The sequence below is a fragment of the Petromyzon marinus genome, chromosome 35 (genome assembly GCF_048934315.1).
Source record: "Petromyzon marinus isolate PM22_M1 ecotype Great Lakes invasive population chromosome 35, UKy_Petmar_22M1.pri1.0, whole genome shotgun sequence".
Classification (NCBI taxonomy): domain Eukaryota; kingdom Metazoa; phylum Chordata; class Hyperoartia; order Petromyzontiformes; family Petromyzontidae; genus Petromyzon; species Petromyzon marinus.
Genome location: NC_133701.1, coordinates 3,427,957 through 3,453,597, shown reverse-complemented (window position 1 = coordinate 3,453,597; position 25,641 = coordinate 3,427,957). Strand labels below are relative to the sequence as shown.

The 25,641-nt window shown below is 54.2% G+C and overlaps 1 protein-coding gene across 2 annotated transcripts; it reads left to right on the top strand.

The window, feature by feature from the left end:
- Nucleotides 1-69: 69 nt before the first annotated feature.
- Nucleotides 70-24,771, top strand: EIF2B3 (eukaryotic translation initiation factor 2B subunit gamma). Of its 2 annotated transcripts, none has more exons than XM_076071835.1 (12): nt 70-329; nt 2,186-2,402; nt 3,124-3,275; nt 4,930-5,089; nt 6,366-6,474; nt 7,021-7,110; nt 17,683-17,810; nt 18,063-18,229; nt 20,756-20,839; nt 21,866-22,014; nt 22,481-22,584; nt 22,882-24,771. In XM_076071835.1, exons 2-12 carry the CDS (start codon nt 2,228-2,230, stop codon nt 22,932-22,934), a joined length of 1,371 nt encoding a protein of 456 aa, XP_075927950.1. In that variant the 5' UTR covers nt 70-329; nt 2,186-2,227; the 3' UTR covers nt 22,935-24,771. The 2 variants fall into 2 exon arrangements, with proteins under 2 accessions (XP_075927950.1, XP_032821919.2); XM_032966028.2 differs by having other exon boundaries at nt 2,154-2,402.
- The last annotated feature ends 870 nt before the right edge of the window (nt 24,772-25,641 follow it).

Below are 25,641 nucleotides of genomic sequence, written 5' to 3'. Positions count from 1 at the left end.
CCACTGGAGTCGTACGGCTGTCGTAAAATTACCGTACCACTTCTCACGTCGGTCGGTCGCTGTCGTGAAGCTGTCATCGGAGACGTCGTAAAATGTGCCGTAAAGCAGTTGATGTGTGTATGTATGTGAGAGACACGTGGTTGTGAGTACACGTGCGCGCGCGTGTGTACTCGCCTGTGTGTGTGCTCACCTGTGTGTGTGTGGGGGCGCGCGTGCGTCTTTTGTACACGCGTGGCGCGCGTGCGTCTTTTTCCCGTGCTCAAGAACTCTGCTCAGTGGCGAGGAAAATCCGCTGAGACCCAGAGCCTAGACTGGGCCGCCTTCAACCGGTATGGCCCGCAGTGTCATGCCACCATTAACACAAACCACTGTATCGCACGCACACACACACATTCTATGTCAATCCACTGCTGGATGAAGGTCACCCGTCGCCGCGTCGGTCGTGCGGGTTGGTCACCACGCTGGTCTGTTGCTGGTTGGTGAAGTCGCAGGCCCTGTACCGGTTTAAATGTCACCCGCCGCTGATGTTTATAGCCTTGGCCCGGAGTTGAACTTAGGTTGCTGGGTTCATCGCGCAAAGCGCGTAAAACCAAAGAGCCACCACTTCACTCCAATCGGTGCCTCAATTCGGTTATTTTTCACTTGTGTTTATTGAGTAGAAGTACTGGACCGAGACTTTGCATTCAAAAACATTGCCGGCCAATCACCATTGAGGTGACTTCTATCCAGTTCAAGGGAGGGTCACACGGAATGCAAATCATGTACACTCTTGGAATCAATTTTTTTCCCAACAAAAATGCATATTGCGGCATTATATCCTAGGACCCCTATTGCGCACTGTATGGAACGCATGAAACAAACAGAATCAGGGGCAACCGACCAAACTAAAGAGGCAAGGCGACTTTAAAGAGAATTCCGTTTCATTTATTTGGTATAGCCCTGTGAGCCATTCGGCTCTTGAATCGGGTGCGACCGCAACAAACAAAAAACAAAAACATGAACAAGAAAACATCTTAAAGTGACTATGTGACTGTGCAAACAGAAAAATCCAGGAAAAAACAGTAAAATATTCCAGAAAAAGCACCGTACACCAACGCTGTGTGCAAAAATCCCAGTGATGGGGTTTCCAAGCGGACTTAAACATCTACCCACTCCGATTGCCTGATGTCAAGTGGCAAGGCGTTCCATAGCTTGGGTGCCACGCTAATATGCGTTCCTCAGAAGTATTTATCTTTCATTCGATACGTTTTACCAGCTATGACATACGGAGCACTTATGTGGACACTCACGAAGACAATGGAATCAAACACTGAAAAATATCCACAGAAGCTCGGAGAGATGCGCACCTGGAATGACATTAAGAGCCACTGGAGCTATGGAATTTGAATTCTAGATTGAAAATGTATTTCTTTAAAACTGCTTTTTGTGTTTAGTTTGTTGTCCTTCTCCCCGTACCTCCGATCAGCACGGTTGGCTACGTAAGGTGCGAAAGAAGCTCAACATACAGGCAATACATACGAACAAAAATTAGAGAAATACGCAGGTTAATGATCCCATATTTACTGTTCACAAAAGGAAGTGGGCTTGGGCAGGATACGTTCCTAGAAGGGATGAGGATGAGCCGTGGCCAGGAACAACGACGAAGAGGCGTAAGGGATGGCAACGGCTTGGGAAGGCATTCATCCAGCAGTGGATCGACCATGGCTGATGTTTTTGTGATGGGTTCTCTTCAACCCTGGAGATGCTAGTGGCCTACATTGCAGACAGACAGATGGACATAGCTAATGTATTTACGCTCTTGATGTCGGTTGGAAAGTGTTAAAACTCCCACCGAGAAAAAACGATCCCCCACAATGTTGTGTGGCCACTTGAGTTTCATTCCCAACCCGGGCTAACGTTGGCGAATATCTGAATCAGTCCTGTGCCTTCCCTAGGTCGACTCAGCCTGAAATCATTACTGGACCTCATACACTGGAGGGACAATGGTGGCTATGCCGGATTGAATAGATGTTCGCTTACACCACTTTTCACAACAGTGGTGCATGTGTGCGTGTGTGCACATGGCCTGGCACAAGCGTCGTGGTGACGTCACCGCCACTTAGTGGCGAATGTCGGTTGTTGTTGTGGCTTTGTGGGTGCACACACGGCCGCAGAATCTTCATCCGTCCATCGCCCGTGGGCGCAGTGCGGCCCGTGCCAGTGAGTGGTGCGGCGGGGACGACCACGCATGCGTGTGGACGCGCCGTTGCCCATCATGGAGTTCCAGGCAGTGGTGATGGCCGCGGGTCAAGGCTCCCGCATGACGGACCTCACCACCAGCGTTCCCAAGCCGCTGCTGCCCATCGGCAACAAGCCAATGATCTGGTATCCACTCAACCTGCTCGAGAGGACTGGCTTCGAAGGTACTCTTCCGCTGGTTGTTGTACACGTGTATGTCTACTTGAGAGCTGTGCACGAATATTCCTGCATTCGAATACACGGTGTCTGGGCTGTGTTTGTACTGTGCAGTACCAGTGTACGTAATGCAATGTACAGCCCTTAACAATTCATTGTTGGATGAATTGTTAAGGGCTGTACATTGCATATCAGTCATTGGGGCTGTTTGACCAAACTTCACCACACTTATTCTTGGTTCTTTCGGTAAAGTCACGTAGAAGGGAAACAAAATAATAAAAATATAAAACAATAATATTCTCACGACGTTTCGACTGCAACACAAGCAATCATCATCAGGTGTGAAAACCACAACAAGAAAATTTCAATTTTCTTTTCACACCTTTTGATGATTGCTTGTGTTGCAGTCGAAACGTCGTGAAAATTGTATTGTTTTATATTTTTATTTTATTGGTTTCCTTCTACGTGACTTTACCGAAAGAACCAAGAATATGAATCCCTGCAGTCACGAAAGCTGCCCAAGAGCAGTGCAGACATCAATCACTCAACAGTGATTTTAGCTGTGGCCAGGAATCGAACTTGAGTTTCCGGGCTTGAAGGGCAGTATGCTAACATGGCACCACTGCTCCCCACACATGCAAGGGCAGGCACACACACACATGCATACACACACGTGCATGCACACGCACACAGACGTGCACACGCTTTTGTGTGCGCTCTCTGTTGCAGAGGTGATCGTGGTGACGACGAAGGACGTGAAAGCGCAGCTGCTGGGGCAGGCGTCGCTGAACACGCGCCTCCGCCTCGACATTGTGTGCATCCCTGAGGAGGCCGACATGGGCACAGCCGACTCCCTGCGTTTCATCCATAGCCGCATCAAGGTGCCTGCCACACTGGGGAGGTCACCACCGCTCGCCCGCCCACCCGCTTGCATGCCCTGGCAGCTGGAGGTGGCGCTCAGCGGTGGCGGGGCATTTTTGTTAAATCACAGTGAGCCTGTTTATTTCATTGAGGTGCAGCGGTTGGTGAGTCTGTGGCCTCTCTGAGTTTATGGGTCTAAACATCCTTACGTGTGTCTGTGGGTCCTTATGTAAGCATTTTCTTTAAAATACCGAATGACACCATGCGAGGGAAGGAGCAGAAAGGGAGGTGTTGTGACCTGCAGTGATGCGAGTGGGTGAGTGTCAGAATGATTGAAGAGTGGGGGGGGTGAGTGAGTGAGTTGTTATGACCTGCAGTACGGTGGTTGAACACGACGGTGTGTGGATTAGACGATGAAACCGTCGCTCTCATAGACATGGGTGGAGGTGGTGGCGGTGGCGCAGCGTGCACATTAGCCTCTGTATCCGTGCGTGGCCGGGAATGTAAATGGCGCTCCCGGTGGCCACGCCGTGTTTACACGCGGCACGACCGCCCGCCTGGCGTTGGCGTAAACTGTTTATTCGCAGCGACTCGCACGCATCGCGGCCCAGGCACGGTCCGTGGTGGGAATCCAGCGATGTTTGCTCCGGGACGAGGCCGAGCTTCGTGAGTTTGTACGCGTTCCCGGCCACCTGGTCGCAAAACTCCGAGCTCGTTTGGTTTTGTGTCTGAAGCGATAAAATTCGTGGCCTCCCTTGTTCCATCTTTGCATTTTGCTTTTCAGTAATTTTTAGAGATACATCCTTCCGCAGGTGGCGTATATCATGGTAGGTTGGCAAGGGCCCTTGTGTAAGGAAGTAAATTGGGCCCACTGTCCAAATTCCCATCCCATTTAATAGCCCAGTACCTGGCCTCTGGTGCAGTTGCACTGCCTGCTGACTCAATAGCTATACCACTGACTCTCACCTGAACTTTACTACAGGTTAAGAAATGTTATCCGGTAGTGCTTACACTCTGTGATGACCAGCCATTTAAAAATCACTGCTGCTGCATCTTAAGCCTAAAATGGTTCTTGATAAAGAGCGGTACGGTAGTGGTGAGCGCGTTCTGAAACTGGCCACCATAGTTCGATTTTCAGCCACGGCTAACATCAGTTGGCAAGTGATATCTGAATCAGCTCTTGAGGCACCACGTTCCCCAACTATCACTGACCAGCATGGTAAAGTATGGACGGACAACCCCTATGATTGAGATCAATCAGTGGATTGACAAAAGGACTGTTTATTTATTTCGAGCAAAAAACGTCCCTTTGATGCGAGTGCAGCATTGCAACACGTTCTCACTGCGGTGTAGACTACATGGGACTCGTGAATGAATTGCGCTGCCAAGTTAGTGCTGCACACGTGATTTTGTGTGCACACTTACGCACTGTGCGTGTGCTGTGACAGCGATACAGTGTGTCACGGTGTGGTGTGTAAGTGCGTTGAACTTCTTCCGCACCGTACGTAGCCAACCGTGATAATCGGAGGTGCGGGGCGAAGGACAACACGTGGCAACGGTGTTGTGCGGCTTGGCACCGATGGTGTCGCACGGCCCTGTGGAATTGCGTGGCGCAGCGGATTGTGGTGAGACGCGGTACGACGAGACACGGCGTGCTCTGCGCTGCCTCTGCAGAGGGACGTCATCGTCTTGAGCTGCGACCTAATCACGGACGTCTCCCTGCACCAACTCTTCGATCTCTTCCGCCTGCGCGACGCCGCGGTGGCGATGATGGCGCGCCGCGCTCAAGACTCGGGCGAGCCCGTGCCGGGACAGAAGGGCAAGCGCAAGCCCGGTCAGGGGGGGCGCGGGTGGGGGGGGGGGGGGAGACCGCGCGGTGCACGCACGGCAGGAGGGTGGCTCTGTGCTGCCACGTGCGTTACAACCGCACGGTTTTAAACGGCACGGGCTGCAAAACCCATATTGCGCCAAACCATGCCGCGCCACACCGTACATTACCACACCACACTGTACTGTGGCACAACACGCTGTGCTACACCCATCCCCGTATACCAGCGTAGGGACCCCTAGGCTGACGGATTCCTCTGGCTGTCTCTGTTTACCATAATTATACCTGGCGTTTCTGTACGTACGTACGTATGTATCGCACCGTGTGTAACCAACCGTGCTAATCAGAGTTACAGGCAGCACCTCGGTACGTGAAGTCACACTCAGGCTCCGAGTAAAACCGTGGTGCAGTGCGTGCGCGGACCCCGTTGTTTGATGCGGCGGGAAAGCGGTGGCGGTTCTCGTCTGCTGGCGCTCGTAACCCTGCGCCGCTCGTCCCTGTTTGTGGCGGAGCTTTGGTGGTGCCTCGGAGTGCCTGGCTGCAAGCCCCCGTGCTTACATTAGGGGGAAACATTGCCTTACATGGAACGGCATTAATTTATACGTCAATGTAAACAGGACACGGAAGCCTCGCGTATGGGGCATAGGCCATGGAACACAACTGCAGGCTCTGGTTTTATAGTAAATGTTTACTTTGGAGCAACACTACATTTGTGGCGACTTGGGAAAGTATGCTGCAGTCTATGTCAGGGTTTTTCTGCATTCTTCTTTTGCTGCCCCTTTTATAACTACACGACAGCACGTGTGCTTGACATAATCCAATATCCACCCTCTCTCCCCAATCACGGCAAAGTCTGTATGTGTCTCACTCCGGCCGTGTCTCCGTGCATCTCCCCGAGTCACGTGGTGTCGCCCTATGTCTCTCTGTGTCTCTGAGCCAGACCACGTCTACCTGTGTCTCCTTAACTTAGTTTACATCGTCTAATCTCCCCGTGTCTCGAACACAGAGCCATGGCACCCTGTGTCTCTTACCTAGACCATGTCAACCCATGTCTCCCTGTGTTTCTCTGACCCACGCGATCTCTCTCTGTGTGTGTCCCTCTGTTTATGATCTTGGCCACATTTACCTTTAGTCTCCCTTTGTCTTCCCACATCACCCGGACTCGTCAGGCCCACGTCTACCCTTGTCTCTCCTCATATTGCTCTGACCACGCCGTCTCTGCACCGTGTCCACTACCCCCCCCTGCCGGCCCCCCCATGCCCCCGTGTGTCCACCCTCTCAGAGCAGCGGGACTTGATTGCCGTGGACGAGTCGGGCGAGCGGCTGCTGCTCGTTTCGCACGAGGCCGACCTGGAGGAGGAGCTGCTCATCCCCAGAGCGGTCGCCCGCCGGTGAGTCGCCCCTCTTGGTACCCAACTGGCGATCATTCGCCCGTTTGTCCACCTTTACCACTCACTCGCTGTCCATCGCCTCCGTTACAGCTCTTGCCGAAATCACCTCTCTGTATTTTTCTTCCTCGGATATCACTCGCTCGCACCCAATGATCACTCACCTACATCTCTGCTCTAAACTCCTCCCTTGTGTCGTGCACCTCGCCCGTCATCAGAATCTTCATTTATACTGCAGGAGGAATCCGATGAGTTATAAAGCTCTTTTTCACAGATGTCCAGTAGGGGTGGGTCTGAAAGTTACAACAACAAACAATACAAAAAGACAACAGGAGTCCAAAGTATAGGAAAGGTAGGATTGAAAAAAAAATCTGTCTTTAGTATACCAGGTAAAGCCCACTAAGATATTAGCTTCTCTTTCAGAAGCAACCTGGCCACAAATGATAGCTTAACGAAGTGGCTTATCACGTGGACATTTCTAGCAGTCAAATAATTGATATGATCTCAACGCATGTTTCCAAATTACCTACTGCCCCCCCCGCCCCCCAGCTTTGCGCGAATCCACATCAAGTGGGAGCTGGAGGACGTCCACGCGTACTGCCTGCGCAAGTGGGTGCTCGACTTCCTGGAGGACAACACGTGAGTTCCCCCATCGGCTCGCTCGCACCCGCGCAAGTGGGATGGATGCTCGCAGCCCTGCTCTGCGAGGGATGATGATGATGATGATAATAATTACATTAACAATAATAATCGCCAATGCGTCTCGGAGTGCTTCGTACCTCCGATTGGCACGCTTGGCTACGTACGGCGCGAAAAAAGTTAAACGTACCTACACGCGACTAGTACGCGGCAGTAGTTGTAGTAGTCGATGCCTTCCAAGAAAAGGGCGTAGCAAAGTGAAGCCGCACGGGGAGACAGCTGCCTGCCGAGTAGCGCACACAGTACACACACAATACACACACAGTACATACGCAGTACACGCACAGTACATACACAGTACACACACAGTAAACACACACACAGTACATACACAGTACACACACATAGCAATACACACAGTACACGCACAGTACTCACACAGTACAAAGACAGTACGTACACAGTTCACACACAGTAAACACAGTACACATAGTACACACACACAGTACAAACACAGTACATACACAGTAAACACAGTATGTATACACACACAGAATGTTGTCCCACATCTGAGTGAATTCAAACCGCATCTAGCAAACTTTTGGTAGAAAGTTGCCAGTGCCACACGGCGACTCAGTACCTGGCCCACAAACAAATGTGCGTTAGTCTGCCGGTACCTCCGATTAGCACAGGTTGGCTACGTATGGTGCGAAATAAGTTAAATGTACAACATAGAGTAGCGGATGATGATTGAAAAATCATTGTTTGGTTTTTTTTTTTTTGAACGGCGATGGCGGGGAAGCCTTCACCCAGCAGTGGGTAAACCGTTTTAAATTTACATTTTCTGAGCACCAGCCATAAAAACGCCAAGCGTCCAACGGAGTTGACGCGTTTCTTGACTTGAGCAGGGTTTTTTTCTGTGACGACGGGGAAACAGAGATGATGGAAGGGAATTCTCAAGCCCGTGCAAGGCAAGAAGCGGAAAGAAAATTGTTGTGACCGGTAGTGTGGTGGTTGAGCACAGTATTTAATAATTTAATATTTATACTGAGCGCCTTCACTCACGACACTTGGCAAAGTAAAAAATAAACGGTGAGAGAATAGAAAGATTTGGATGACAGGGAAGTGCTACCAAGGATTGAGGAATGAGTGACCGCAATTGAGGGCCACCTAGGGGATCACGACAGGGTAGGGAAGTGATGGGAAGGAGTGGAGGGCCGAGGGGAGGAAAGAGGAAGAGAATGCGCAAGAGAGAAGAGGTGAGAATTTGGAGCGGTCAAGTCTGATGGACCGAGTCCTCAACATGGGTGGCCCGGGAATGTAAATGGAGATGATGTTGATGAACAATGGAGGACCTCCCCAGCAACCTCCATGTTGCTGTATCTATTGGACCTCTTTGCCAGTATCAAAATTATGAGAAAAGAAGACTTGGCTTGAACCTTTCTGGCACACTGCTCATATCGTGGATTTGGGTTATGGGCGGAGAGGCGACTCGCAACTCCTGCGACTTGCGTAGGATTTTAATTTGAATCTATTTTTTTTTTATCATGCACAATGCACGAGTTGACGGAGTGGATCAGAGGTCAAAGGGGGGCACCTGAGAGTATTTATCTCCTAGAGTGGCCCACACACGGGGGCTGTGCGTGGGCTCCTCCGCGCCCTGCGTGGGTGACGGTTGATCTGTTGAGGGGACCTGACAAGGGATAGAGAAAGATTCAGGTACATGAGCGAGCACCCCCTTATAGTTGAGTGTAACGACCATGACACAAACACACCGCCACACACAAACAAACATTTGGATGGGTCGATTGCAGATCAGAGAGCTAAATTGGCACCGCTGAGATCCCGAGTTTGAATCCAGATATAAACTGCCCCTGATTAACGTACGTTCTCGAGTGAAGTGAGTTGGCGGTAACTTTCTGTGAAAAATTTACTTCATAACTCATCGGATCCCTCCACTATAAATAGAGATTCTGATTTTGCCGGTCGCAGCCAGGTGACAAAACTCTTCACAGCAACAGCCATCGCCATGAATTTTGTCTTCTACTTGATTTGTCTTAATCTCAGCTCAGAGAATTAAATATCTGTTTTGACAGTCGTGCAAGAAACATTTCCCTTTAGCTGGGCATCCGTGAAAAATGTGCCGCCCCCCCCCCCCACCCGGTGCGTGAATAAGATGAGAACGGGACGTCCTGAGTCCAGTTGTTGTCTTTAGAGGATATTAAAAGTAAGTTTGATGTCTCCTTCCGCGGGCCGCTCTCTGACACACGGGGTCATGCACCGCTCTGCGGGACTTCCGAGTCGACACTTTGTCCCGTGACACAATGGCACCGGCACAGTCGGAATAAAATTCCAACACTTAGACCTTCCTGGTTTTTCCACGTGTATTCTTCTGTTGCGCTCGCGAGCCACGATGCCTGGCGATGCACGGTGATGCGCGGCGATGCACGGTGATGCACGGTGATGCGCGGCGATGCACGGTGATGCACGGTGATGCACGGTGATGCACGGTGATGCACGGTGATGCACGGTGATGCACGGCCGCGTTGGGCATTTGCAATATTTGCGCTGATCGCGTGACTTGCGTCTGACCTGGCGTTGAGGGAGGCTTGGGGCCTGCTGAGGTCACCCTTCCATTTGGCTGCGAGGTGAACTAAACGCCAAGCGTAACGGTAAAGAGAGAGTATTAATCGGGCCCCAGTGGCTCGGAGACGGGGGCCGGGGGGTGGAGTTGGGGGTGGGTGAAGAGATCCTGCATGGCTCTCACCCCATGCTTTTACCGGTAGTTCCTTCCGGCTGCAGGCACCACAGGGCCGCATAAAGCGAGGGGTGGACCCGGACTTGGGGGAAAAAAACAGGGATCGGTCGGTCGTGCGAGCGGACAGCAGGAACAGCCACAACAGTATCAACCACAACAGTAGCAGTCACAACAGTACCAGCCACAACAGTACTAGCCACAACAGTACTATCCACAGCGGGATAGCCGCAACAGAACCAGCCACAACAGTACCAGCCACAACAGTACCAGCCACAACAGTAGTAGCCACAGCGGTATTGCCACAACAGTATCAGCCACAACAGTACCAGCCACAACAGTACAGCCACAACAGTACCTACCACAACAGTACCAGCCACAACAGTACAAGCCACAGCGGGATAGCCACAACAGAACCAGCCACAACAGTATCATCCACAACAGTACCAGCCACAACAGTGTCAGCCACAACATTTCTAGCCACAACAGCACTAGCCACAACAGTACCAGTCACAACAGTATCAGCCACAACAGTACCAGCCACAACATTACCAGCCACAACAGTAGCAGCCACAACAGGTCAGCCACAACAGTATCAGCCACAACAGTACCAGCCACAACAGTATCAGCCACAACAGTACCTGCCACAACAGGTTCAGCCACAACAGTACCAGCCACAACAGTACAGCCACAACAGTACCAGCCACAACAGTACCAGCCACAACAGTAGCAGCCACAACAGTACCAGCCACAACAGTACCAGCCACAACAGTAACAGCCGCAACAGTACCAGCCGCAACAGTACAGCCGCAACAGTACCAGCCACAACAGTATCAGCCACAACAGTACCAGCCACAACAGTACCAGCCACAACAGTACCAGCCACAACAGTACCAGCCACAACAGTACCAGCCACAACAGTACCAGCCACAACAGTACCAGCCACAACAGTACCAGCCACAACAGTACCAGCCACAACAGTACCAGCCACAACAGTACCAGCCACAACAGTACCAGCCGCAACAGTACCAGCCACAACAATACCAGCCACAACAGTACCAGCCACAACAGTACCAGCCACAACAGTATCAGCCACAGTGGGAGCATCCCCAACGGTACGGAGCAGATGTGGGTGCGCAGAGCCCTGCTCGCTCTCAGGACGGGTGTGGGCGCAGTGTGTGGTGATGAATTTATTGTTGCTGCATTGCCTGTGAGCTGATGGACAACCCCGCGAGGAGTCTGGGATGTGATTTCACCTGCGTCAACGGAGTTGTCTCCGCGGCCGCGTGAGTGACGAAGAAAAAACGGCACTCGCTCACCCTCGCCTCCCCCCCCCCCCCCCCCCAAATTCTGCTTCGGAAGCCTAGCGGTTTGTGGTGTCGCTCTCGCGCGTCGCACTTCTCTTAAAGTTCTAACAAATCGGCCTCTTTTCATCCGCAGCTGGTCACTTAGGTGTTGAAGGGATGTGTGGCTGCTCTCTCTGCAGCCCTCCCTATGGCCTAGCACTCGCCTCAAACCGAGGGTTTAGCCCAGGGGCTTGCAGCTCCGCTTGTTGCAGGCTTATTCCTAACCCGGCCAAGCTTCCGGCGCAACTTACAGGTTCAGTTTTTTTTTTGGCGGGGGAATCGAAGAGGCCGACATGTGTTCCACTCCCCCAAAAGCATAACAGAACCCAAAACGTAACAGAACCCAAAACGTAACAAAACAAGCGCTAAATTAAAACCCGCGGCGCCACATCGGCGGTCGCGGGATTTGTGAGCTGCTGGTTGCTCACGGCGCCTATTCGAGCGAGGGATGCGGCCTCTGGTGCAGAGGCCGTGCCACTTTCCCGTGACTGCCGAGGAGTGAGTTTTACGAGGCTTGGGAATTTAGAGAGGCTGGCTGAGAGAGGAGGACAGGCCCTGGCGGTGGGAGCATGGGGGGTAGGGGGGTGGGGAACAGGGAGGGGCGGAGAGTGCGCGAAAGAGCAAGAGAGAGCAGGAGAGAGGGAGGGCGAGCGTAGGGAGGGGTGCAGGGATCGAGGTGGCTTGGGTTAGTGTAGTGTTTGGAGCGGCTGTGGGTGGGCTGCTGCTTTCTGAACTAACCCCAACTACGCGGACAGCCAGACCGCCAGCAGCGATCCGCGCACGCACGCACGCACGGACACACACACACACACGGACACACACACACACACACACGCCCGCGCGTGCGCGCACACGTTGGATCACACGCGCGCACATACACGCGAACGCTCGGGCCAGGTTGGCTCGCGACGCCGCCAGATGTGCTGGCGCGGCGCGGCGGGGGCCTCCGTGCCGACGCGCGCTAGCGAGCCTGCACGCACGCACGCACGCACGCACGCGTTAGCTCGCCTGTCCCTTTAAAAGTTTTTACGCGCTCGTAAGCGTGAACAGACGTGTGCGTTACGGCTCGCGTGCACGCTTGTCAGCTCGCGCCCGCTTTCACGTGCGTACGCGTGTGCTCGTGTGCGAGGTGAGCACACGAGAAATTGAACTATGATCACGTTCGTTTCTCCATTTCCTTCTGTGCTCGCGTGAGACACGGCGCTGCCAACGAAAATACGGAGCGAGACCGTGCGTCGCGCATGCCGTTTTCATAACGAGAAACCCGCGGGGCAGCGACGCGAAAGCCCCCCCCCCCCCCCCCCCCTGGTCTTAGGCCCATGGCCGCGGCACTCGGGGAAAAGTTATGCTCGGAGGTAAATGGGCTGTGTGTTTTGCGCAGTGAGTGCCGCGTCCGTATTCCGTGAGCTTTTGCCACTGTGGTTTTGTAGCCAGCCATCGGGCCAGGGTTATCGACGTGCGACTTGCACTTCGAGTCGTGAGACCAAAAGAAACGGAATGAGAGTTACGCGGCTCGACCAGCGGTGTGTCTCAGCGGCGAGCTGGAGCTCCCGTGGCGACGCTGAGGCCAAACCGCACGTCCGTGCTCGCGTCGCGCAACACGGTTGTAAAACGAGCTGGCTAGTAAAGTTTCACCTCCAAACGTAACCGCAAATAAGTAGGCTTTTCCGTTGCTGGCAGAAGCCTCAACATACTTAACGCACGCCGCATTCGAGTCGAGTATGGGCTGTGGAAGATGATTTAAATGATCGTTTCATCGATCGGGTGTAGCATCTCGAGCTTGCGATGCACACGTTATAGCGCACGCGTAAGAGTCTACATTTTGATTCGCACGCAGCGGGTTCACGTGACTTCCTCCAGTCACTAGAGGCCGCTACATCCACCGGAGTGTTGGAAAAAAAGGAATGGATTCTTGAATTTAAAAAGGACCCTCGATTGTGATTCTGAACAGGACTGGCTGGGAGGAGCTGGGTGAATAATTTCACCTGCCCTTCCTGTGCAGGCTTTACTTTGCGGCGCTTCGAGACGCTTGCTTACACCACTCGGCGCCTTGCAAATGAAAATTGTTGTTTGTGTTTTATCGTGCGGTGCTTTTCGCGAGGGTATTTGTGGTGCGAGCGCATGAGCGCGTCCTGGCTCCTGAGAGCCGATGAACATCCCATTTCCTCCTCTCTCCTGCTCGACACTGAGGGAGATCTCCCGCAAAGAGGTCAGGGCTGCGCTGACCTGCGTTCAGTTTTGCTTAGTTTGACGATCCACCGATGTTCACGCCACCTGCTAAAGAACTTTTTCATATCCGGCCATTCGGGCGCATGCACGTTGCTGCGCTCTTTGGACGCAAGGTCGGTCAGTCGTGCAGAGGTTGAAACGAATAAATAAATCGTAGAAACCCAAGCCACGCTGGGCTGTGAAGTAGCTACAAGCTAATGATGATGATTTTGTGTGGCCAATGAAGAGCAAGAATTCCAGTTTATGTGATTTGGCCATTCAGTTGCTTTGTCTGAGAGCCGGTGAATTGCATATATACCCACCGACCGACCCGCCCAACCAATCAACCACCCACCAACCCCACAGCACGAGGTTGTTGTGTGGTCGACGGCATGGTGCCCAGGGCCGCTACCGCAGTTCAGGAAGCGACTTTGTGAATCTGTCCGTGCGCACTTTTCAGTGTCATTCCTTCACGCAGCGTGGCTCTTCTCCTGGTGCTCTTCGTGCCAGCACCGGTGATTTAGCGGGTTACCAAATCACCCTGATGGGGCCCGATTCCACCAGCTCTCGGGCACTAAGCAGGGTTGAGCCTGGTTAGTACCTTGATGGGAGGTGTGGTGAACTTCGCCTGCGAGGCAGCCAGCAGGTGGAAGTACAGAAAATTAATTCTTGAATCCGTCTGTGCTGAGTTGTAATTGTTATCTCCTCATGTGCATCATAGATTTTCTCAGGTTTTCTCCCACGTGAAGCCCATCACTCATGAATGGATGTCATCAAACAGCCCCATGTAGCCGGAACCACTTAAAGTAGAGTCTTGAGGCTCTGTGAGGTTTTTCTCGATAAATACTGAGGGCGAGCTTCTGGGCGGGAGGTGCATCGCTGGTTCGGAGGCCGTAGTCCCTTCACACGAGGACACCGCTTGACCTGCGCACTCGACCGGCCGCTTCCATTACTGCCACCGCCACCTGCTCCGTGGCAGCATGCCTCGGCCGCCCGGGGTCACGGTGCAGCCCGGGCCACGGTACGCAGCAGGTGCTGGGCCGTGGTCACCATGCCGCAGATTCTCGTGCCTCTCAGAGGGGGTCAAAGTTGACACCGCCAACATTGCACAGGTGCGCCAGCGCGTACGTGCGGGCGGCGGGGGAGAGGAGCATCCGTGCCACACGCACGGCCATATCGTAGTCGCCGGTGCGGGGGCATCGCCGTTACCGCGCGCGCGACCGTGACGATCAGCGACGAGGAGAGGAGGAGGACAGTAGCAGTCAGGGTTGTCTGCTGTAACGCATTCGCCAGCGCTTGTGAACGCCTATTCTTTTTTTTATATACGTATATGTTATCCTTTTAAATGAATTGGTTTCTTCCGCGGTGCTGGCAAACGTGATCCGCAAGCGTCATTTATGGATGGGGAATTGGAGGCCGCTGTGTAAAAATTGTGGAGAAAATTCCGCGGTGGGTGGCGGCCACCCACCCGAGGGAGGAGCGAGTGGGGAGATTGGAAAAATATGGAGCGAGCGGCGAGCTGGTGTGTGTCACACTTAAACTCTCGCGCTCACAACTCCATTACTGGATAAAAAAAACAACTCGGTCCCCCCCCCCCCCCCCACTCTTTCAAGTTTGTTTATCTGTGAAATATTTGTATGTGCAAATGCAGAAAAATGCACTGATATTATAAGTAAATAACTTGTACGCCGCGTGTGTTTGTGTGTGCAGTGATTCCAGCCTTTGGGCTTTCTTGCGGTCTTAAGACGGCGATTGTCTGTGTTGCAGTCAGAAGTCGTCTAGCCGCTAAATGAGAAATCTGGGTTTATTTCCTGGCGCTGTGAATGAAAACGCACTCTCGTGACTCGCAATATCGCCGCCGTTCCCCTCCAAGCGTCAAGAATAATGCGCAATAACGATTCCGTGCTGGAAAACATTTTCATGTTTAAGGCCTCCCCAAGCCCACCATCATCATATCTAAAAACGTTTCTGTGACGATGTAACAACCCCACCCTGGAGTCCCGCACACAACAGTGAGCTGATTTCGGCGCAACCGTCTCCTCAGCGGACGCGTGGACGTTGGGATTACGACGTTCGTGACGCGCGGTGCCGTGCTGTGCGCCAGCGAGCGGTGTGTTCTTTGGCGGCGGCGGCTGATGCGCCGTGTTTCTGGAGAAGCTCGTCGAGCCTTTGCTCTTCTTTCACTTTCTGCTCTTTTTATCTCGGACAAATTGGAGCTCTTTCCGTTCTCTCTCTCTCTGTCTCTCTTTCTCAGGCCCTGCCAGCTCCTCCCATCTTCATCCTCTGTAAATCATCCCACCCCACCCCCCCCCCCCCCCAATATTACAGCAGAGACAATCAGCACAAAATAGAAATAATAACAGTGAGACTCCTCCATTGCCCCGAACAGCTGTTCTTCCTGCTATCTAATATCTGCACCCCCATAACGATTCTCAGAAATGCTGTTATCCATACATTGATGATTATTTGTCGGTGGCGACAAATTCCTCCTATTATCTGTACTTATTCTCGCAGAAAAGACGTGTGACTGGAACTGGCCTCTCTGAAAAATGCCAACTTCATTGCATTACCCATACCTTTACGCAGGTGAGATGAGCTTGATGTGGCAGCACATCCATCCGGTTATCTGTGTATATCTGCGAAGCATGCTACGGGTAACAGGAGCAGATTCCCCGAATGAACGTGGATATTTTGATCCGCCAATAACGCCCGCCTCCCCTACTACCCACCGCATACGTGGGCACGGACGAACGCAGTCGCGAACGGATCCCGCGCGCGTGATCGCAGACCGTCAGTCCCGTTCCCGCGTTCGGCTCGTGTTCTCGACCCCCCCCCCCCCTCCCGCACTAAATGGGGTGCGCGTGCGTGCGCGTGAGTGATGGCTTCATTCTCGCCCGGCGACAGCCTCGCTGAGCACTGCACATGCCTGCCATAGTTTCCCCCGCCAAGGGCGCGCGGCGCGCGGGGCGTGCGAACAGCGAGCGTTGACGGCATCGCCAGCTGTCCCCCGACGTGTCCGTCCGCTCCCTCGCTCATCCCCCCCCACCCGCCCCACTCAACCCCCCCCCTCCCCCCCGACCACCGACCCCGATATAGGTGCCCTCGAGCTGCCCCCCCCCCCCCAGCGGCCGGGGGGGGTGGGCATCGGCACACGGGAAACACTGGACACGAACCTCCGACCGGCGCCGTCAAAAGTACGCTGCCCGCAGCTGCCGACCCCGCAGCTCGTTAGGGAAAGATCCACGGCGCGGGGTCATCCAGGCGGCCGCCCCCCCACAAACACGTTATTTTGATTCTACGTTGACCCCCGGGGGCCAAATGTCAGGCTCCCGACGTGGCCCGTACAGCTGCCGCGCGCTGCGTGCGTTCCGCTTGGCGAACGTGTATGTATACGTATGCATGTTGAACTTCTTTCCCACCGTACGTAGCCAGCAGTGCTAATCGGAGGTGTAAGGGGCCCTGGCATTATACGCGAGCGTGTCCCGCTGTCCGGGGCGGTCCTCGCGTGGATGCTGCCAGTCCAAATGATCGAATCTCGAAAAATGTCTACGGGTAAGAAGAACCTCCTTGGGTTCATTAGTTTGGTTGTGAAATCAGCTCGCCGATTCGCATTTGCCATGGTTGGGCCCTAAATCTTTTTTTTTAACACGGTGCCTCCTGCACATGAATCTGCGCTTCACGTGGCAACCCAACTATCTCTGTTGAGTTTCTTTACACTTCGCATCTATCGGATTGCTGATCAGAACTCAACGAAATTCAAGGGGTATTTTGATCTTTTCCACCGCAGCCAACGATGGTCACCACTACCGCACAACGTATTGCTCGTGGCCGTGTCCTTGTGGTGACCGGCCGGCCTGGATGGAAGGAAGGAGTTGCTGGAAGGTGGTGCAGAGATTACAGCGCCCACTTTTTTTGCAGTTTCCACGGAACATGTCGCTGTAAGATTTATCCGTTTGGCTTGTGTTTGTTTTCGGACATATTATCTATCTTGCGAGCTGCACGAACCCACGCTCGCCAGCTCAGTTGAAGTACGAACAAACAGACCTCCTCCGCCAACTCCGTGTGAGCGGCGGCCTTCATCCAGCAGCGAATAAAGCATGGTTAACGATGGTGATGATGACCGTGGTGGTGCTGGCGATGCACCGGCACGAGCCGTGCGGTGCTTGGCGACGCCGGACGACCATCGTCGCGCTCGCTCACGCGTCTCCCCCCCCCCCCCCTCTCTCTCGTCCCCCGCGGCTCCCCGCGGCTCCGTCCACGCAGCTCGATGTCGACGCTCAAGGGGGAGCTGGTGCCGTACCTGGTGCGCAAGCAATTCTCCCGCGCGCCGCGGCGCTCCGCCAGCCTGGAGGACGACGACGGCGCCGACCGGCCCGTGTGCGGCCGGCAAGGTGCGACCCCCCCCCCCCCCCTCCCCCCGGGCCGCCTAGACGGGCTCGCTACTGTTACCTGCGCTGCTGATGCTGCTCGTAATTGTGCTGCTGCTGCTGCCCTTGCTGCCATTACTGCGTTTGCTTCTGTTGTCGCTGTTGGCGTTCCTGGCGCTACTTTTCTGCCGCTGTTACCGCTGTGGCCTCCCTGGCACCACCGCCACCATCGCTTCGACGTCATTGACGGCCCTGTCCCCTCCCCCCACGCCGCAGACGTGCACGACTACGTGCGCGAGGACCCCATGCAGGCGCTGGCGCGGGACAAGTCGTCGTTCCGCGGCACCGGCGACCGCCTGCGCTGCTACCTGCTGGAGGCGCCGGCCGGCTCCCTGTGCATGCGCGCTAACTCCCTCGCCTCCTACATCGAGGCCAACAAGCAGGTCGGGAGGTCGGGGGGTTCACGGGGTCACACGGGGTGGGGTCACGGAAGCCGGGTTCGTGGGCAGCAATGGGGAAGGCTGCTTTTCAGATAGCGCTTCTTAACCACGATAAAAGTGGTTAATCGTGGAAGAGTTCTTCATTGTTATCACCATTATCATCATCAGCCATGGTCTATGTACTGCTCGATGAAAGTCGTCACCTTTTAAGGTCTTGCGAAGTAACAGTTGAGGAGGAGGGGATGGGGGGGGGGGAAGCCCCGTGTGTTAAAGAATTACGTGCAGAAGTAGATATCGCAGAACTACTTATGAGATTCCTTTAAAGTGATCTTTTTTGTATCCAAACTCACACGAGGGAGCCTGCCGTTTAACGCACTCTGCTGCGCAGAGAAATCATCCTCGCGTAGCGGTCAAACTGGAATTTAGCCAAATTTGAGTGAAAATCCAAATTTAACGTGATAGGTTTGTTTTTTGTGTTTGTTGTGTACAGTCATTGGTGTGCTGGCTGAAACCATCAACTCGCTACGGCTTGAGAACCCAGTTGTAATCACGAGTGGCTGAGATCCAGATTCCAACCCAGGAAATTAGCACTGCTGGGTCAGTGCTCCGTGTCCCCAGCGCCACGTGGTCACCTGTGTATAACCCATTTAAACGTTTGCGCAGAGTCACTTTCTATATATATAAAACATATACATATATATGGCCATCCCCCAGAGCATTTTTGGTGGTGGGTGTTGGTAGAGAGTGATATATCAACTGCTGTTGGGTCATGAAAAAAAAAAGGAATTAAAGTAGTAATAATAACGTCAAAAATGCGGTTTAAGATTACACGGCCGTCAAACTGATGGCGGCGCGAGGACTTTTCAAACAGCGGCGGTGGCGGCGGCGGCGATCCACGCCAGGCCGCCTCCGGGGCCCCGAGACCGCCGCTGTTGACGTTGGCGTTCGGATGTGGGACTCGGCAGACCCTTCGCTTCTCTCCGCCGCGATGTTTATCTTCCGGCGCCGCAAACCTGGATCCTTCTCAACTCCTGGAGATGAAGCAGCGAAACTCGTCCTGGCTGCCACCCCATTAACGGGGGGGGGAGGGGGGGGTGGTGACTCTTCATCGCAGCGCCGGCCGATCCGTGTTAAACCATTTTCATTTTCGCGAAAAAAGTGCAACATCCCGCTGCGCCGGAAGAAGAAAGTTTTCAACCGGTGCAGTATTTCCTGGGTCGCAAAACACGCCGATTGATGAAGAAATTTGTAACCGGCGGTTGAAAAATGTGCAAAAGAAACGTGGAGAGGGGGCAGGAAAAGGAGCCGATGATTTGGAGAAGGCACGCGAGTTACAGGCGTCGTTGCTGGTCTGGGCCGAGCTGCGTCGCTGGAAGGGACGATGGCAATTCTTCTTCTTCTCTCTCTGCAATCAAGAAGTGCCATTGCCCGAGTTTTGGTTTTTTTATGGGTTGGTTGGTGTATTTGTGTGGTTGTGTGTGCAGTAGTGTAGCGGTTAGCGTACTGCACTACGAGTGTGATTCCCGCTTTCAGCCAACACCAGTGACGACGATTTTCTGAACTGGTCCTGAGCCTCCCCTAGGTCTACTCAGCCTCAAATGAGTACCTGGTGTGTGGTGTGTAAACATCACCAATGGGGAGACAAAGGCGACTGGGCGTGGTGTTGGTCACCCACCTTCTCGTGTGCCGTGCCATAGGTGCTCGCTAACAGCACTTGCCCCAAAAGTCTGTTACGAGCTATACGGGGGATATTTGTCTTTGTTTTGTGTTTTTTGTCTTTTTATTTCTGTTTTGTGTGGGTGTACGGTGGTGTGGTCATGTATTGAATTCTACGGTTGTGTGTTTGCGCGGTATTTTTTTGTGTTTTCCCAACTTTATTTCTGGTGCACTCTCTGCGTCATGTCATGGGACAATGAACCCAACAGCAGCTGCGCAAGAGATTTTCACAGAACTTCTGAAACACCTTTCTCACGGTCTCTTTGTCACCCTTCGACAACGGGGGGGGGGGTGGGGGGCGCACTTTCCCGCTCGCGCTACGGTGACATTGGTGCTGCGTGCTAAGAGAGCATTTTAAGTCTCAGCTCGATTTTTTTCACATTCAAATTTAAAAAAACCTAAAATAATTTGATGGTATTTTTTGCGCTGGGGTCCAGGTTCGAACCCAGGGTTTCGACGTTGGCAGCTCAGCGCACTGCAATCTGAACGTCCCGGGCATCCCCTGTGTAGTGGTGTGTTTGTGTGGTGCATAGGTGCTGCACGCTAACAGCACTTGCTCCAACGGTCTGTTAAGGCTATACGGGGGATCTTTGTATTTGGTCTGTGTGTGGTGGTATTGGTGTGTTTGAGTGGTGGTGTTTGTGTATTGGTGCGTTTGTGTTGTGGTGTCCTTGTGTATCGTTTTGTCTGTGTAGTGGTGCTGCTGTGCGTGATGGTGTTGTGTGTTGGTGTGGTGGTATAGTGGTGTGTTTGTGTGGTGGTCTGTTCACCCATCTCTTGGCATGTTTGTTCATGTGCCTGGATATCTGCCAGGTTCCCAAAGCTCTACCATCACTCATCCTGGGCGCAGACGAGCCCATGATCAGTCCGTGTGCCACTCTCGGAGATAAATCTCAGGTACCCATCTCTGCGTGCGCGCGTGTGTGCGTGTGTGTGTGCGGTGGTGGCGCACGCCTGTAATCCAGCACTGTGGAGGCAGCGAGGGTTTGTGGATCGCACCAGTGTTGTGAAACTCCCTTCCCGTGGGCATCAAGTTGGCACGTAACCCTGGCTCGCCAGGAGATGGAAGTACACCAAGTGGACCATTCGCCGTCTGTTTCCATCTGCACGGGGATAGAGTGTCGCCCCCTCTCGAGCGTCCGTTTTCGCTGGGTGCTCCGGTATAAGAACTCGCTCTAATTGTTTGAAAACAAAATGGAACACCCAATGCAGGACCCTCCTGAAAAGAGTCCCACGACTCGGTGTGGCTTAAACAAGTAAACTATTCTATTTTGATTGTTTAAAAAATAAATAAATACAAGCGTGCAAGCCCTGCCTCTGTCGCTGCTGCTTGCCACTCTTCCCTCGCATGCCACCACCGCCCTTCGCGGCAGTGCCGCCCTTCGCCCTGGGGCCACCGTCTCCCTCCCTCGTACCCGTCCGCCCCTCCCCGAGCTTTCGCCTCCAGTGTCTTAAGCCGTACCAGATGTTCCTCGAGCGAGTACGGGGCGGGCGAGCGGGCGGGCGGGCGGGCACGGCGGGCGCGGCGGGGTGGGGTGCATCTTCAATTTGTTCACAGCTGCGCCGATTGCCCCGTGTTTTTAACCTCTCGGAGGGCGGCGCTCGCCTCGCCGGGCCGGGCCGCGCCACCCGATGGCGCGGCTCGCGCGCCCTCCCGCCGACGCACGCGCGAGCCGTTTCCGCGAGGTCGTGAGCCGACCGCCTTGCCGCGCGGTGGTCCCCCTCCGCCTTTAATCACGGGGAACCCAGTTGTGGGCGGGGGGGGGGGTGGCTTCGGATGGTGGAAGAGACTCGAACCTCTCGACGGCGTCGGGCGAGTTCCGTGGCCTGCCGCTGGCAGCTTAGCCCCCAACAGTCTGTTAAGGCTACACGGAGAATCTTCGTCTTTGGCGGTGTGACGCCGTGCGGTGACTGCGTCTCCAGGTCGGCTCCGAGAGTATGATCGGGCACGAGACGACGCTGGCCGAGCGGACGTCGGTGAAGCGCAGCGTGGTGGGCGAGGTGTGCACCATCGGCGAGCGCTGCAAGATCGCCAACTCCATCCTGATGCACCGCGTCACCGTCCAGGAGGGGTGAGGCGGCGCTCGCAGGCAGGGTGGCACTCCTTGGGGGGGCGGGGGGGCAGGCAGCGGTGCTCCGGAGCTGGGTGGCGACCCTGGACCACGACGATTGATCGTATCACAGGGAGGGTGAATTCGTGGATCCTCGTCTCGTGCCGTTGAGCAGACTCGCGCTGGGACGAGCGGACCGATCGATCGACTTTAAATCGTAATCGGCGAATTTTCCCCAAAGGCGGGAAACCGCTTCGAGCCACGTTGCAGCCGATGATGGCGATTCCATCGCCCAGCCCTACGCCTGTCAGCTCCCGTCCAGTGGCACGCGCGTTACCATATTGGTCGAGTAATCGAACAGGTGATCGGGAGAACAATCGATTGCTGAACAATTTGGATATCCCAGATGTCACCGCCTCATCCTCACTTGGCTTGTGACCCCCCCCCCCGCCCACCCCTCCCCCCGCCGTCCCCTCCCCCCACGCAGGTGCACCCTGACGGGCTGCGTGGTGTGCGAGGGCGCCGTCATCGAGAAGGGGGCTGAGCTCAAGGACTGCCTCGTGGGAAGCCAGATCCTGGTGGAAGCGCGCGGTCAGTGCCGTAGTGCGTGTTGTCTTTGTCACCACGTCTCGAGGCGCTTCGCACGTTGTCGTAGGCGCTTGGCACGTTGTAAGCGTGCGACCGTACAAAGGAATGCGCCCTGTGAGTTGTAATCTTTCACGCCACGCGCTTGCGCCAGTTTTGTCGGACGGCCAATAATACGCGCCGGGTTCTTCCACCAGCTGTCGGTGGCTCGTTAACTTTGCTCGCCTTACCTCTTCCGCCGCCCCATTCCCCCCATCCCATCCCTCTCACTGCCCCACCAACCCCCCCCCCCCCCCACCGCAGCCAAGCGGACGAACGAGGTGATCGTGAACAGCGAGCAGATGATGGAGATCTGAGGGAGGTCGTGTCGCTGGGTCGCTCTCCCGCGTGGGGCCATCCCTCTGGCGGTTAACATCGGCCACCGTTCCGCTCTCATTATCGCATGCGCCGACCACACCATTGCCTGGATCCATGATGCACCTCGACAGCTGCCGCTTGTGTGAATCCACCGCTGGATGGAGGCCCCCACGCCGTGCGGGTCGTGGAGGTTAATTTTTTTTACCGTATTTCGCCACGCTGGTCAGTGCGGGTTGGTGAAGACGGGGGAGCGTAATCATCGGAGTGTAGAGCTACAATACAATGATGAATTTTGCTACACTACCGTCTGCTTCCCACAACCCTGACATCCTCTATCGCCTGTTTTATGACCGGCCATTGCCCATCCAAGTGCCGTCCGGGCCCAATTTGGCCTGGCAACCGAGATCGGAAGACATCGGGCGCTGTCCGAGCGATTCGGTCATGGGTGGTTTCACGTGCGTGTATAAAAAAAAATGAAGCTCCTTTCCATTTTCTCTGGGGCTGCTTTTTATTTTCAAAGGACGGGATGCCACTCAAAATACATAAATCTCGTTGTCTTGTGGATACGCCCTTTGAAGGTGTGCGGCGATGCACTGGATTCGTCGATTAAGATCGAACCGTGCACTCACCGCACTATGCAGCCGTGCTGCGAAAATCGCATTTAATTCGCGTGTATTGTAAATTGGTTCACGTAATTCCCACAAGTCACTGGAGGCCACTGTATTCCCCACGCTGGCCAAACAATAATGATCAATATGGGAATCTTGTGACCGCGAATCGTAATGGTTCGTGGAATTGCGAAAGGTGCTGAATCGTCATGTGCGCGATTCCTACGCTGTTGTGTCCCTGAGCCGTCCGGCATGGCATCTTCATGAATCGTACGAAGAGACCTCGCAGCCCCGGAGCGCTCTGCTGGCATTACCATCACTCCCACGGCCGACGCGATAACTTCGCTTGCGGTGACGTTAACCCGAGTGCCGTCAGCGGTGGTATTAAAGTCTTTCTTTCTCATTAGCGAAGCTTCTGACCCACGTCGTACAGCCACTGACACGCCGCAGCCCTCGTGCGTAGGAGCTACAAGATAGCCGTTTGGGTGTTTTTTTTTTAGTTGCATGAAGTCAAAAGTCACGTGGTCAACGGGTGGCTCGGAGGTCAGAGTGCTGAGCCAGCACTGCTACGATCCTAGTTTCGATCTGGATTTCAACTGTGATTAAACCGCTCGTCAAGTGTGGCGAGTTGATGGCCTCTCGGCTCGTTAACCAATCAACAACTGCATTAAAAACATAAAATCGCATTAAATTTGGTTCTGAACCACATTTTCCTAAGTTCCAGCTCTGGGAATAAATACACCGGTGTGGCGAAGAATGTTCCCGAATGCAGAGCAGGTGAGGAAGTGCTGCCCTCTACTGTGCAGACCAGAGTTCACTCGGAGGTAGCTCTATGAAATCCGCTTCCGCGGGACTGTTCCCTAACCTCGGGTCGCACTGCTGTGCGAGAGTTTCGAATATATTCTTCTCAGAGCATGACAACGACAGCAGAATTGGGATAACATTGGAGGACAAGTTAGTAACTACATTACAAAAAGCTTTGCTGGCTGACTGGACGAAGGTAGGGAGGGAGGAAGAGACGGACGGACGGCCACGACCAAAAGAACGCGCGCGTTGCTAGTTAATTTAAAACAAAAAGAAAGTCGAACGTCGGACTGAAGTTATGGCCGCTTGGCCGTCGAGTTGGGACACCCGGTTGGTGGCCTGGGCTCTCAGCCACCGCTCTGGGTGCTGCACGGGAGCGCCACCGCAGGCATTGCCCGTTAATAATAAAGTCCCGGCTGTAAAAGTCGACGTGTGCGAGCCAGTGAGAGTGCGTGGGAGCGTGCGAGCGGCAAGATGGGTGTGCGTGCGTGCGTTTGTCAGTGTCCGTGGGTGGGTGGGTGGGCAGCTGGGAGTCTTCCTGCCAGCGAGCCCCCACGACACTTGGCATGGGCCTCAAAGTGCACCTAGTCTGGTACAAGCAGCATGCCGACGTCAATGCCACGTAGTGCCGGGTGGTCGTGGTGGTTGTATTTGTGGCTGCGTGTCTGTGTGTATGGGGAGCGATAGTGTAGCGGTTAGCGCGCTGCGCTATGAACCCGGCGACACGGGTTCGATTCCTGCTCACGGCCAACACCAGTGACGATTATCTTAACCTCCCCTAGGTCGACTCAGCCTCAAATGAGTACCTGGTGCGGTGTGTAAACATTGCCACTAGGGAGACAAAGGCGGTCGGGCGTGGTGCTGGCCACCCACCCCCTCGTGTACCGTTCCGGCCTTCATAGGTGCTCGCTAACAGCACTTGCCTCTACAGTCTGTTAAGGCTATATGGGGGATCTTTGTTTCTTTGTATGTCTGTGAGAGTGTTTATTGATGGGTATGTGAGATGCGAGTTTGATTCCCATTCACGTAATGTAAAGTCGGCGCAGTGCGCTACCAACCCGTCGACCTGGGTTCAATTCCTGCTTGCGGCCAATATCAGTGACGTATTTGGACCGCTCCTTGACCTTTCCTGGTTCGACTCGAACTCAAACGAGAACCTTGTGTGATGTGTCAACATCACTTGGGAGACGGAGGTGGCCGGGCGTTGTGCCAACCACACCACCCCCACGTGTGCCTATTGTAGATCCTCGCCGACAGTCTGGGGGGAGTTGGAGGTGTGGTGGTGGGTGGGGGG

Excerpts from the sequence above, each read along its gene's own strand:
- EIF2B3 (XM_076071835.1), top strand. The coding sequence starts at position 2,228 with ATGCGTGTGGACGCGCCGTTGCCCATCATGGAGTTCCAGGCAGTGGTG. Across the intron at positions 3,276-4,929 it reads TCATCCATAGCCGCATCAAG|AGGGACGTCATCGTCTTGAG; the intron begins GTGCCTGCCACA and ends CTGCCTCTGCAG. Across the intron at positions 22,015-22,480 it reads CGCGTCACCGTCCAGGAGGG|GTGCACCCTGACGGGCTGCG; the intron begins GTGAGGCGGCGC and ends CCCCCCACGCAG.